Source organism: Phoxinus phoxinus, assembly GCF_949152265.1.
Source record: "Phoxinus phoxinus genome assembly, chromosome: 7".
NCBI classification, from domain to species: domain Eukaryota; kingdom Metazoa; phylum Chordata; class Actinopteri; order Cypriniformes; family Leuciscidae; genus Phoxinus; species Phoxinus phoxinus.
In genome coordinates this window covers 19407257-19420141 of record NC_136882.1, presented here as the reverse complement: position 1 = coordinate 19420141, position 12885 = coordinate 19407257, and the positions used below count along the sequence as shown (strand labels likewise).

Sequence of the window (12885 nt, the reverse complement as noted above, 5' to 3'; positions counted from 1 at the left end):
AAGACGTGCATGTTTTGTAAGTCTGAAATATTAAATCAGTTTTATAGATAGATAGCCTATATATTTTTAATGATTCAATCACCTAAATATCTGAAAGGAATAGAAAGGAAGGATCCATGCGGGGTGAATCAATATGAGAGTTTTCGCATTGGCTTGAGCAGATCATGATCTATTCAGTAACATACAGTCCGCCCAATATCTGGAGTCAAGTATCCTGAGCGCATTTACGGGACGGACGGATGAGGCACAGATTTACGCAACAAGTGGGGGAGTTTGTGTATGTCGGTTTAAGAGCTCTCTGGAGGTTTACATTAATTCATCTTTCTCAACAGTCGCTTGCTGACAGTAAAGCGAGCTCAGACTCGGTGTAAACTGAAATGCGCGGGCAAGTTGTTTCGACACTTGTGCTGATGTTGCTGTGGTGTTGCGGGAGCGCGCCGGGTGAACGGGGACAGAAGGTGTCCAGGAGAACACCGAGGACTCGCTCCTGTCTGGACTTACCAGAGGAGATTTTGGAGCAGATGTTTGGGAGGCTCTCGGTCGGGGTACTCAGCGCGTTTCATCACACCTTGCAGCTCGCGCCTCCAGAGCGCCAGAATCTGAGCTGTCAATCAGCATCTCGTGTAGCGCGCGACAGACCACGTACCCCAGTAAACTTCCTCAGCCTCTCGCCGTGGGCGTACAGGTAGGGCCCAAGAACCATGAAGACTTATGGACTTTAACGATTCCGCTTTCTTATCCCTCATAATACGATAAGAAACTATACACTTTTTGCATACTAGGGTGAGATCTGTTTTAGACCCGGTGGAACGTAAACTTATAAAACAGTAATAATGATTATTTTTCAACTAAAACCATTCCGTATCTAGTTTTGATTGTTACTGTGTTTTTTTACCATGCTATTTCTTAATTTATTCCCTTTTTAATTAACTATTTTAACGCCATTGGCAGAATTTTCTGTTATTTATTATGACTCAACGCTTCCTCGCCATTGATGGTAGAGGGCGCTATTACGCATCTTCTGAAAGTACATATTGCCCGGGTTCAAAATACAGGCAAAACAGGTGAAAATTATCAAAAATGCTGGTGGTGGTTAGCAGCTTAAATAACAATAATAAGATGCTGGCGGGGAAAGATTTAATAAAATAAATAGAGAAATTCTTTGAAATTTAAAATTTGTAAAGAATTATATATATATATATTATATGAGGAATTTTATTTGAATACATCATCAGATTAATTTTAAATATGATGAGCATAAAATATGATCAATTCCAGTATAAACTCCATTGACTTCAATGGATTTAATTACATTTATTACTACTGCTGAAAAATACATTTATGAAACCTACACATTTTTTTTTTTTTAAACAAAACATCATTATTTTTAAATATTTTCAAACAAAATATATTCCTGTTACTTGTGAAAAAGTGATGATAAACATTTTGAATCTAATTTTTAATGCTGCACAAAATGGACTCGTATGCAATATGAGGTAACTTTTCAGTGCTTATGGTAGAAATAGTTGGAAATAAGAAAAGCCATTTTTTTTTTTTGCTAAATAATGAGGTTATTTTAGTTTAGAGGCAGTATGAAAGCAATCCAGTAATTACCCCCTAACTGTAGCTCTATTAAATAAAAATACATAGATGTTAAGAGTTTATTAATTTAGTATCTTTTATTCAGCTCAGTTGTGTGTTCCCCAAACCGATCATATAAGATTAGATGTATTGCATGTTTAACTGAAATATAATAAAAGAAAAATAATAATTATTTTTCTTTCATTATTGATCCAAGAATCTCCCATGAGCCAGCGAGGTACCCCCGATACCTCCCGGAGGCTTATTGTTTGTGTAAGGGATGCCTGACCGGGCCGAACGGGGAGGAAAGTGACCGCTTCCGAAGCACCCCGGTGTACATGCCCACCGTCATCCTGCGCCGCACCGGCACGTGTGTCGGGGGTCGTCATTCCTACACGGAGAGCTACGTGTCCATCGCCGTGGGATGTACTTGTGTGCCATTGTTGGAAAGAGACAGAAAAACACCGAAGAGCAACCCAAGTGGGAAAAGAGTCACGTCTAAAAATGCAGTTTCCAGCACCTTTAGAAAGAATCAAATGAACTGATCCACTTTTAGATTTTTTTTTTATTCTCAATGGGTAAACTTTTCTTCTTATTTTTTACATTTTTGCTCTCACCAAAATAAAGACAGAACTTGGCACTGCTGACTAGAATCTGCAGCTGCGAGGGCGAGCAAAAGGAAAACTTCCAGTGCCAAAATACAAACATTTACCAATCCAAAGTACTTGGGAAAAGCCAGTCAGCATTATGGTGTTAAACAACTAATACAGTCCAGCTGGGTGCAAGTATACAGAAGATCACTAGTAACGCTTCTTTTGAAGGCAAGCATGATGAGTGTCATAACCATTCAATGGATATCATTTACAAGAAGTATTCAGCTTGACTTTGTGTCAGTCTTCATAATATGATTACTTTAATAAAAACAACAAGAACACACAAGTCTAATGTATGATATGTTACATACTAATGCATTTCAAACATTCACTTGTATGCCCATTTTATGCTTAGAAACCAAGTTAAACTGTCTGAAATGGTTTGCTTTAATTCCATGACTGCAACTTTAAAAGATACATGCAATGGACAATGCAAGCCAGCCAAAGCATAATCAAAGACTGATTGTGAATCTCTGATCAAGGGCCAAATTCTCAGCTGTAATATCTGGATCCTACTATTTTCCACTTAGAGTGAGAATATTTATTGTTCCGAATAATCCTCTGCTGATGTTTGACGGGAAAAACAAGGTTCAAATGTTGTCCGATTGAAAGCCTCTTTCATGAGAGAAGGCTTGATTCATAGTTAACGTAGCAGCGGAACTCATTAGCCAGATTGTGATTGTGTTTCGGTAAAAAACGGCATATCTTCAGATCCATAAGTTTGCCAGCATGCTCCTCCATAATAGCTCCTGTAAGAATAAGGCAAAGATTAGAATACAGATCATGAGTGAGAAATATAACAAATATATACAGTATATATGTGTGTGTACAGAGATGTATTCGCTTCCACGTGCCTGTGCAGAGCAGGATTTTGCCCTTAGTGAGGTATTTCACAGTGAGCGCCACCTTGCTGAGACACTCCTCGGACAGGTATGGAGGGTCTGCGATGACAATGTCAAAGCTCTGAGGAAGGAGATCCTCCGGGAGGCACAGAGGGTTGTTGTAATCATAAAAGACGAACTCATCTCCATATGCTGCGAAACGGCGATCAAACTCCAGCAAAACAGCAGAAACACTTGTGGATTCCAACCGTTTTAGCTTTTGATACACACTTGGTGCACTTATACAAGCTATCCTACAACACAGGAATAGAACATTTGGCTGAGAGGGGACACATAAAAGGTCAGTAATATATATATATATTTCTATTTCAAACAAATGCTGTTCTTTTGAACTTTCTATTCATCAAAGAATCCAGAAAGAAACAATCTTAAGCAGCACAACTTTTTTTTAACATTGATAATAATATAAAATGTTTCTTGAGTAACAAATCAGTTTATTAGAGTCTAATAAACTAATTTGTTACTCAAGAATTAGAGTGATTTATTTCAATTATAATGATACTGTTTTTACTGTATTTTTGATTAAATTAATGCAGCCTTGGAGAGCTTCTTTCAAAACATTCCAAAAATGTAGCAGTTAGTAATCTAATTACTCATTTTATGTAATGTATTCTGACTACTTTTTGATTCGTTTTTAAATGACTTTTGACCTAACTCGTTTATCACATTGATTTGAATAGTATTGTACCATATTTATATAAAATGCAGTCAGAGAGCAAGAAAATGTATTCCATTATTTGTTATCAACATGAAATGCATTAAATATTCCATTAGTCAGGTTTTCCCAGACTTGGGTTCGTAAGCTTAATGGAAAGTAATTTTTATTCAATCATAAAAAATTTAAATTAATCATTTAAAAATAAAAACAATCAAAATAAAACATTTACTAAAAAACTGATCATCTTGTGTGTTGAGTGAAATAATAGATATGCGTGTATAATATACTGTGTGCATATTACACACACAGACAGACAGACACACACACCTATGAGTTCCCCTCAACATACAAGATCAGTTGTCGCCGTCTATTGGCCTATCAAGGTAACTGGCAGTAAGTGCAACAGAATCACCGTCACACTGTCCTTGAGTTTTATACATGCAAAACCTATTGCACAAATGTCAAATTTTGACCAAAGGAGCTTGTGACCCACCTTCCATGCTGTCCAGCCTGCTGCATGACTTCCTCTGCTAACCGTGTGGCCGTGTCTTCACTGTACCAGAACTGACTCATGCGCTGTTCACAAACACATGAGCTCAGTAAGCACTTGACACATTATATACACATATATAACCACATATATTGAACGGTATAATGTATAACAATCAACGAATCATTACGTAAGTAAAGTAAAGGCACTTCTACTACATTTACTGTAACTGTTACCCAGTCTTCCTCCACGGCACCAACACAGAACTTGTCTGTCTGGGTCGAGTCCAGTTCGGGTCCCGTCCTTCCACTCTCGGAGTAAAACTCCTGCAACGCTGCAAGTGTCGCTGCGGAGAGCTGAGGCACATCATCTTCACTGTCACTCATTGCAACAGACCCTTCTTATAACAAAATGACACGGGAACACGGTAACTAAACGAGGAACGCTGGAGAAACATTCAGTACAACGCTAATTCAATAACGATGCTAACAGTTTTTGCTAACAGTTGTCGCAAACGATATGTAATATATAGAAGTATCTTTGGTTTTAACCAGACTTCAAACTTACCTTTCTAATGAACGACGTCGTTACAATGTATTGAAGCAGTAACTTACACACAGCACAGAAAACAGCTTCACACGTGTTTGCACTACGGTGGCCGAGCGAGTACAATCGCTCTAAATTCCAACAACAGTTGAAAAGCGAAACTGCCCAGAACAGACTACACATTCACAATCACATACAACATATTGAAAATGTAAACGAAGAAAGCAGACTCACTTTTTATAGCAAGTTTATATACACTTTACAGATCATTCCAGGCATTCCGAAATAACAATTAGTGCTTTGAACAATGGAAATAAGGACCATCAAACACCCTGAATAAAACAGCTAACATCCCTCGATCATCATTTTTGGTATTTTATTGCTACAGCAACATTGACTGTTCCACAATTCTGAGTATGTGTATCTGCTAGTGTAAGTGGAACATTGTTGAAGTTATTGTCTAAAATCAAAAACTTGATGGGAACATCAGGTGACCATGTGAAAACTGTCCATAATTGATCAGACAGGAGTTTTGTTGAAAAACACTTTCTGTGATACTGCTGTGATCAGGGCGAAATAAAGGCAATGAGTAAAACTACAATCAATCAAATCAATCAATCAAAAAGAAAAATCCAAACTAGCCCCCTTTTCATTCAGCTGAAGTTGTAATAAAAAAAAGTCAGAAAGTTCTGTCAACTATAATCTTATAAAAACTTTTCAGTCCTTTTAAACACTTTCATTTTTTGTCTTTAAAAATATATATACACCCTTAAACACAAAAGTGATTTGGTTTTCCAAAAGGGCCTTCCTGCATTCAAAGTTTCATTTGGAAAGGCTTTTTCGTTGTCATGGCAAACACCGCTCACAATCCTAGGTACCGTGAGTGCACTACCACACGGCTCTATTGTCACTGTAGGCACAGCTGGATCTGAGCTGTGAGAAACCAAATACGAAGGCACTCAAGGAGAAGCGTCTGCAAAAGACAGCGTGTGTGTATGTGTGTAAAAGGGGGATGAAGGGATCAGTTTTCAGAAAGATTACCCCGCTGCACTTCATAAATGTTCATCTGAGGACCTCTCAGTGGCAAAGTAAACAACGATCAGATCAGACTGAGATGATCATGGCCCACTGGCCGCCCCCTCTCGGCCTTCGCCGGCCTCTCTCCTCTCTCTGGAGGCATGCGTGTCTGAAGGCCCATAGGCGTCTCAGCCTGTGCTGCGCTGAGCATCTCCATGGTTTGGCATGGTGAAAGGCTTCTCTGAGTGGTAGAGGGGGTGGAGAGGGGAAGCTGCTGTGGACAGTTGCAGGAAGAAGTGGTTTATTTGACACACAGAAGCCCCCCCACATTGGCAACAAACTCCTCCAGGCTCTTGAGGAAGGCCACCTTCTGTTTGCGGTCCATGGTTGGAGGCGTGCTGCTGGCAGTGAGGTTGTTGAACGCGTCCGCCAGCCGCTGGTAGATCACGGCATCCCTCTGATTGGAGAGCAGCGTCTCCACCAGCTCTGAGTACTCCGCCTAAGACAAACACCATCACTTATCAAATCACATCAATTGTCACGAGATCAAGCGTTTCTTTGTTAAAACTCACTCAAAACTTTATAAAATGTGCTTCCAGTTAATATTTGTTTTGCAGCTGATGTTATTGTATTGAGTTAAACAGTGCTGTGTACCTGGTGAAGGCACACTAGTGTATAAAGCGCTTCTCCAGCTGCTACTGTCATCTCAGTGTTGTGCTTCTGGAGCACAAGCATGTCAAACACCAGCTATGGGGGGAAGAGGGAGAGAGTGAGCGCACATTATTAATTCACATACTTTATACATGTGTATTAATCTCAGACAATTACATATTACAATGAAGGTTAGTGACCTATTGGATCTTGTATGAGCATTTTGAGATTGTCGACATCAGCCAATAATAACTCAAATAACTTTTTTTTTGCACATTCTGAGAAAATATTGCGTAAAATGTGTTCCCTTCAGTTAAATGTTATTTTTTGCTGTTGTATTATGTATTCTACAGTTTAAATGTTTGGGTTAATTAAGATAAAAAAGAAAAGGAAATTACTTTTCTTGATCAGACGTGATAAAAACATTAATAAATCATACAAAAGATTTCAGTTTCAAATCAATTTTGTTCTTTTGATAAACTTCCGATTCATTTAAAGAATAAAAAAATGTATCAAACTTTCTAGAAAAATATCAAGTACAACGGTTTGCCAAATTGAAAAATGTTTCTTGAGCAGCAAAATCAGTATATTAGAATTATTTATTTCTGAAGGATCATGTGACTGAAGACTGGAGTAATGATGCTGAAAATTCTGTTTTAACATCAGAAATAAATTTCATTTTAAAGTAACACCAGGTAACTTTTGCTCTCGGGGTCCCCCTAGAGTTGGGAAACAGTATTGTCCTCTACTACTGTCGTAAACTCTGTCATACATGCACATGCATTTGTTGACAACCATGATAGCCCAGAACACTGTAGGAGGAGTTCACATGCAGGTGATATATATGATACTTCAATGCAATGTTTGAGTGGTAGATATAATAACCATATAATCGTCAATATTATAATATCAAGCTACCATAGATGAATCTGCTAATTTTACAAATCGATTTGCATTATAGCCTGAGGCAAGACAAATAAACAAATATCACAGACATGTTAGGTATCCTAAAATATGATTTTGTACATCTTATATATTTACTTGCAAGAATGTAGCCCCTACCAAACTTGTACACGCCCTTTAGACATAGGCTTTCATTTGATATTTGAAAGTCCGCGTAGGGTTGCCACCTTTGATTTGTGAAAAACCGGGACACTCAGATTATTATTATTTTTGGGGGTCTGAGTTGTAGGTTGTAAATAGTATTTTCTTTGACACTGGTGGCTCATCCGATTTTGTTGTGTTATCCTCATCGTCCGTCTCTCCCCCCATTTCACACAATAGATGTAAATAGACAGTTTTTAAAAAGCTAGCTAGCAACTAAACTCACACTGTATCATCTTGGATGTGTGTTGATGCGCGCGTGCGTGACCGGCCGACCGACAGCACAGGCAGTTGCTAGGCGATAAGTTGAGCTTCCAATCAAATAAAAGTAAACGCCTGGCATTGGCCAATCCACTGTTTTACCCGTTTTTACCATGGTTTTTACCCGTTTACGGACACAGGATTGGATGTACTGTACACAACTATGAAGAAAACACAGTAACAGTAGACGGAAACGGTTTAATTTGAAACCAGGAAATTCTACTTTAGAAGTACATTTTCACAAAAAAACGCATTTCGCTCAAAAAAGAGAACAATCCCTGGAGAACCGGGACGGGTGGCATCGGGCACCCCTCCTCCTCCTTCAGCTCACGCCAGCGAGAAAACGCTAGCCCAATGTTGATCCTCGTTCTGCCTTTAATGCGATCACTTTCTCGTTTCCTCTTTTTGCTTTCCTCCGACAAAACCTTTGCTTTCTTGCTTTTCTGTGCTGCTTCGGCCATGACTATAACATTTGGCAAACAAACGCTAGTTTGGCTCGCACGTCCGATTTTAAGGAAGTGGGGGTGGTGGTGGAAGTGACGTATATGCCGTAAAGCAGTCGAATTGTGTAGTTCTCTTTGTTCGCCGGTTACTACCCGAAACCCGAAGTTTAAAAGTACGATTAAAAACGCTATAGACCCCGTCAGGCTATGGCAGACGTGTCATTCAACCTATTGTAAGTCGATGTACCATCACAAGAGACTTGGAAATATATTATTAAGGTTGAAAAGTAACCTAGTGCTGCTTTAAAATATATTAAAGTTGAAAACATTTTAATATTTCACAATATCATTTTTACTGCATGTTTTCAATCAAATAAAATGTAGCGTTGGTGAGCAGAGAGACTTTAAAATATATAAATAAAAATTACACTCCAAACTTTTGAACAAGTGTGTATATGCATTAAATTAGCCACAGTTTTTTTAGACATAGCCTGTTATAAACCAGTTGACTCACTTTAAGGAAATGTCGTGTGGCAATAAATAGGGGTGTGTCCTTTTCCTGTGTCTTGGCACATTGTTCAGCCAATGGGGACAGAGCCTCAAGACACAGCTGACTGATCTCTGAACTCATCCTGCAGTGTGTGTTAAGGAAAAACACTAGACCATAGACACCATAATTCAACAAAAACTCAATGAAGTCAGTGAAATCCAACACAATATGCTTAGCAAGCACATAATTAAATAACAAAAACATAAGCGTAAACACACAGACTTTTTTCTGCATACACAAAAACAGCAAGGATACGAGGTCATGCCCAGCTCCAGGGAGCACATGAGACTTTTGAAGAGTTCCTCAGGCAGCTGAGGGATCTTCTCTGGGAAAATCTCACAGATGAAGGTGATGAGCTTATAATACTGGTTACATAGAGAGGGGAACTGGGTACAAGAGACAGATGGATAGAGTATTTCAGAACAGCAGTGCACCTTTTACTTCAAACATCTGAGTTTGCAATGAACATTGAATACATTTCAAAATACAGGTTGAAAGTTGAATTTTACCTTAAGCAAGTCCTGAGACATGAGGGGCAGCACAATATTCACCCCATAAAGCACGACATCAGCAGCAGATACGGCCCGTCCAGCACCGGAACTCTGCTCCTGCCCGCGAAACACCTCATCTGCACACATAACACAGTTACTCTTCATCTCACACAAAGAGGCTCACAAGTTACAACGTGGATATTAATGTGAATCGTGAATGAGCGCTCGTACCGGTGTCGCTAAAGTCAATGAACTCTTTGGACAGCAGGTTGGTGAGGAGCTCCATGATGAGCAGAAGGTCCTGGTACTGATCCTCCTCTCCGGCCACATCTAGTCTCTTGCGCCCCAAATTGTTCTTAGAGTAAACCTGGAGTAGCGTCAAGCACATCTCGTACAGTTTCATAGACTTAGTCTGTGGAGAAAGAGACGGGGTGTGTTCAAATTCATAAAAAAACATTTAGGATGTATCTATCTATGTGGAAGAATACATCCAAAATGTGACGTGTGTGGTCAGATCAGAACCAATGCAAGCGTGAATGTCTCACCTCCCCCAAGTAGCAGATTTGTTTGTGAGCCACTTCCACAAACACCTCTATGATGAGGTTGACCGTTTCTGGGGAGTTTCTGTAGACCTCCATGAGGCCGATGCAGCTGGACAGGAAGTCCATGAGGAAGCTGAAGAGAGACGCGACGTTGTCGATCTGCGTTGCTTCAGCTATGCCGCACAGAGCTTCCAGAGTGGCCACGATCTCCTGCTTCACGGCCTCCTCTTGACAGATCTGAGCGAAGTTCTCCTGGTTAATGAGGTTTAGGAAGCGCTGCTGAAGTGGATGCAGTACCTGCAGTGCAGAGACAGAAAGAGTAATGAGGCAACATTTCATAAACTCCTGCTTTATCTTGTGTTCTCATTAGCTATAATGCTTGGGCTTCCTTCAAAACATTTCTCTAGAATGATTTTTTTTCTGACCTCAGCCCAGTATTGCTGTTTGGTATCAGAATCCATGTGAGCAAAGCCGCCCAGGACCAGTGCCTTCATCAGAGTCCGCTGGACTGAGCTGGACAGCATATGTAAGGGAGGACTGCGACTGGCAAACTGCTTAGCCAAGTTCCACCAGTTCTCACACTGCACAACAATGTTCGCCCTGAAACGTGAGAGAGGACAGTTAAGATAAAAAACACAGATATATAAGACAAGCTTATATATTGTGTGAGCAGATTTTACTGAACAGCTTAAGGAAAGCTTAACTTTCCTGTAATAAATGTATTAGTTTCCACAAAAATATTAAGCAGCTCAACATTTATAATAGGAAATGTTTCTTGAGCAGCAAGACAGCATATTAGAATGATTTCTGAAGAATCATGTGACACTGAAGACTGGAATATATGAGTAAATGTATTCGGGTTTTTCTCAATTGCTTACACAGGTTTTCAAAACGATGTCACCTTTTTTTTAAAACTCTACACACAATTCCCAAAACTGCACACACAAAATGCCTCACATCTCCTTCAAAATGTAACACTGCATTCAAAATGCCACAAACATGTCAGAATGAAGCATTTGTATCAAATGGCAAACACTTCTTTCATAATAGTATTTTTTTGGGATATACCATGTAAACACTGTTGTTCTAAATCTAAAGCTCTTTGGTCTTTCACAGGCTTGTATCTACATTTAAATACAATGTTCTACAGTGAAAGTAATCTGCTGAGAGGGGTAACAAGTACACTGTAAACACCAATGCAATGTAGAAACAGAAAATATTTATTAGGCCAAACATTACTGTTTTATACAGTAGCATACAACAAAACCATAAATATATGTAAACCAAAAGTATATTCTTCAGAATACAGTGAAGAACACAACTGTGTGTGTGGGGTCTCTGTCTATTGTTGGCATCCATTGTTCAAAACAGGTAATCTGACCTTTGACCTATTTATCGGCCTATACTACAGTAAAGCAATTAGTGTTTGCACATGTGAGGAGTGTGTGTGTGTGTGTGTGTGTGTGTGCTGGTGAATAAGTGTAGCATTTTGATTGGTTGTGTTTAGAAAAGGAAAGCAAGTCACTTCCTGTTCGATTTTTGTGTTTTAGGTCGAGAATTGTGTGTAGTGTTTTGAAAAGTGTTTTATGCAATTGAAAACTGAGTCAAAGGCTGAGAAATAGCTTATGGCTTGGGAGATTTGGTGTGTTGTTTTGCACTTTGAGTGAGAGGTTTCAAAAATCGTGTGACATGAAAAGATTTTGTGTAAGCAGTTGGAAAAAACTGTAAAATAGAAAATAGCCATTTAATTTGTAATAGTATTTAACAATATTACGGTTTTACTGTATTTTTTGATCAAATAAATACAGCCTTAGTAAAACGTTTCAAAAACATAAAATCTTGCAATAGTGCATTTGAATGAGATTAAAGTCGACATGAAATCAAAATTGACCCTATTTACTTTGTTAGCGCATATTACTAGTCTTGTGGTGAACAATTAATCCGTGCAAGTTATTACAGAAAAAAATAGTTTGCCGTGGTAATCTTAAATCAAAATCTGAAAAGTTACTTCCGGTCTGCAATGGCGTTCCTTTTCTGATGATGTCAGTTTGACGGCTTGGGCTGAAAACGCTTAACCACTCTCCTCAAGGCTTTAGTCTGCTATGCGCAGAGATGGAGAGGAGGAGCGCTAAAGTAAAACCCCTTCATTTAATGAAGGAACAACAATACTTTTTGTGCTAAATTTTTTTTAAAAAGGATCAGAAATCTCTCGATTACATCAAAAAGATCTTAATTTGTGTTTCGAAGTTGAACCAAGGAATTATAGGTTTGGAACGACATGAGGGTGAGTAATTAATGACAGAATTTTTGGGTGAACTAACCCTTTACAGTCTCTTTTGTTAATAGGTTTATAATTACTTGAGTGTGAAACTATTCCTTCAATGCAATTAAATATTTGCATTGATACGCAGTGCAATTTATAGTTCATTTAATTTACATTTATTCATGTATTATTTATGCAATTTTAAGTTTAGAATTGACTTTCAGATGCAATGCCATAAATCCACCAGCAGGTGGCGCTCATTAAAAACATTTGGTCTCGTCTCAACTGAAGGTATATGAAGACATCAGCACAAACCACTGGCTCCCTTGAGCCTGTCAGTGAGCAGCTGTCCTGCAGGGCGTTTAGCTAATTAGACACATATTTAGCCCTCACACACATTACTCCAGCAGGCAGACACAAACCTCTCTCTCTTCTCCACCAGAGTCACTAGCAGCTCCACAGTGTCATTAGCCAGCTCAGGCTCAGAGCTCCACACTGACAGATTATTGATCACTTTCTCCAACAGATATCCCACAATCCACTGCGCCCCCTCAGTGTCTGCGCCAAATGCTGTGCTGAGGGGTATACTGATCTAAAGAAGAGAAGACAAAAAGACAAACACAGATGAAGAGTCAGAAGCCATAGAATGTCACATAAAAATGTCTAGGTTGTGTTCCAGGAATCTGTGTGTGATTTCTAAACAGATCCAAACAGAGATCCCAACAGGCTTTAT

At 39.1% G+C, this 12885-nt stretch overlaps 3 protein-coding genes across 6 annotated transcripts in view; 1 reads left to right on the top strand and 2 right to left on the bottom strand.

Moving 5' to 3' along the window:
- Nucleotides 1-175: 175 nt before the first annotated feature.
- On the top strand, nt 176-2126 carry il17d (interleukin 17d; the record flags this gene model as incomplete). The annotated part of the gene is made up of 2 exons (XM_079617844.1): nt 176-685; nt 1799-2126. The coding sequence occupies exons 1-2, from the start codon at nt 378-380 to the stop codon at nt 2124-2126; spliced, it is 636 nt and encodes a 211-aa protein (XP_079473970.1). The 5' UTR covers nt 176-377.
- Nucleotides 2127-2151: 25 nt separating this feature from the next.
- On the bottom strand, nt 2152-5043 carry eef1akmt1 (EEF1A lysine methyltransferase 1). Of its 4 annotated transcripts, none has more exons than XM_079617841.1 (5): nt 4852-5043; nt 4521-4729; nt 4288-4370; nt 3089-3369; nt 2152-2983 (listed from the first exon to the last, which is right to left on the bottom strand). In XM_079617841.1, exons 2-5 carry the CDS (start codon nt 4668-4670, stop codon nt 2853-2855), a joined length of 645 nt encoding a protein of 214 aa, XP_079473967.1. In that variant the 5' UTR covers nt 4671-4729; nt 4852-5043; the 3' UTR covers nt 2152-2852. The 4 variants fall into 4 exon arrangements, with proteins under 4 accessions (XP_079473967.1, XP_079473966.1, XP_079473969.1 ...); XM_079617840.1 differs by having other exon boundaries at nt 4521-4684; XM_079617843.1 differs by having other exon boundaries at nt 2347-2983; nt 4521-4640; nt 4852-4948.
- Nucleotides 5044-5051: 8 nt separating this feature from the next.
- Nucleotides 5052-12885, bottom strand: part of xpo4 (exportin 4) — a 37197-nt gene continuing 29363 nt past the window's right edge. The window contains exons 15-24 of the mRNA XM_079617831.1: nt 12575-12744; nt 10315-10489; nt 9893-10186; nt 9579-9759; nt 9366-9484; nt 9112-9242; nt 8821-8938; nt 6502-6594; nt 6215-6346; nt 5052-6121 (exon numbers count right to left, since the gene is read on the bottom strand). Coding sequence (XP_079473957.1) covers nt 5930-6121; nt 6215-6346; nt 6502-6594; nt 8821-8938; nt 9112-9242; nt 9366-9484; nt 9579-9759; nt 9893-10186; nt 10315-10489; nt 12575-12744 — 1605 coding nt within the window. The 3' untranslated portion in view covers nt 5052-5929. The remainder of the gene's footprint in view (nt 6122-6214; nt 6347-6501; nt 6595-8820; nt 8939-9111; nt 9243-9365; nt 9485-9578; nt 9760-9892; nt 10187-10314; nt 10490-12574; nt 12745-12885) is intronic.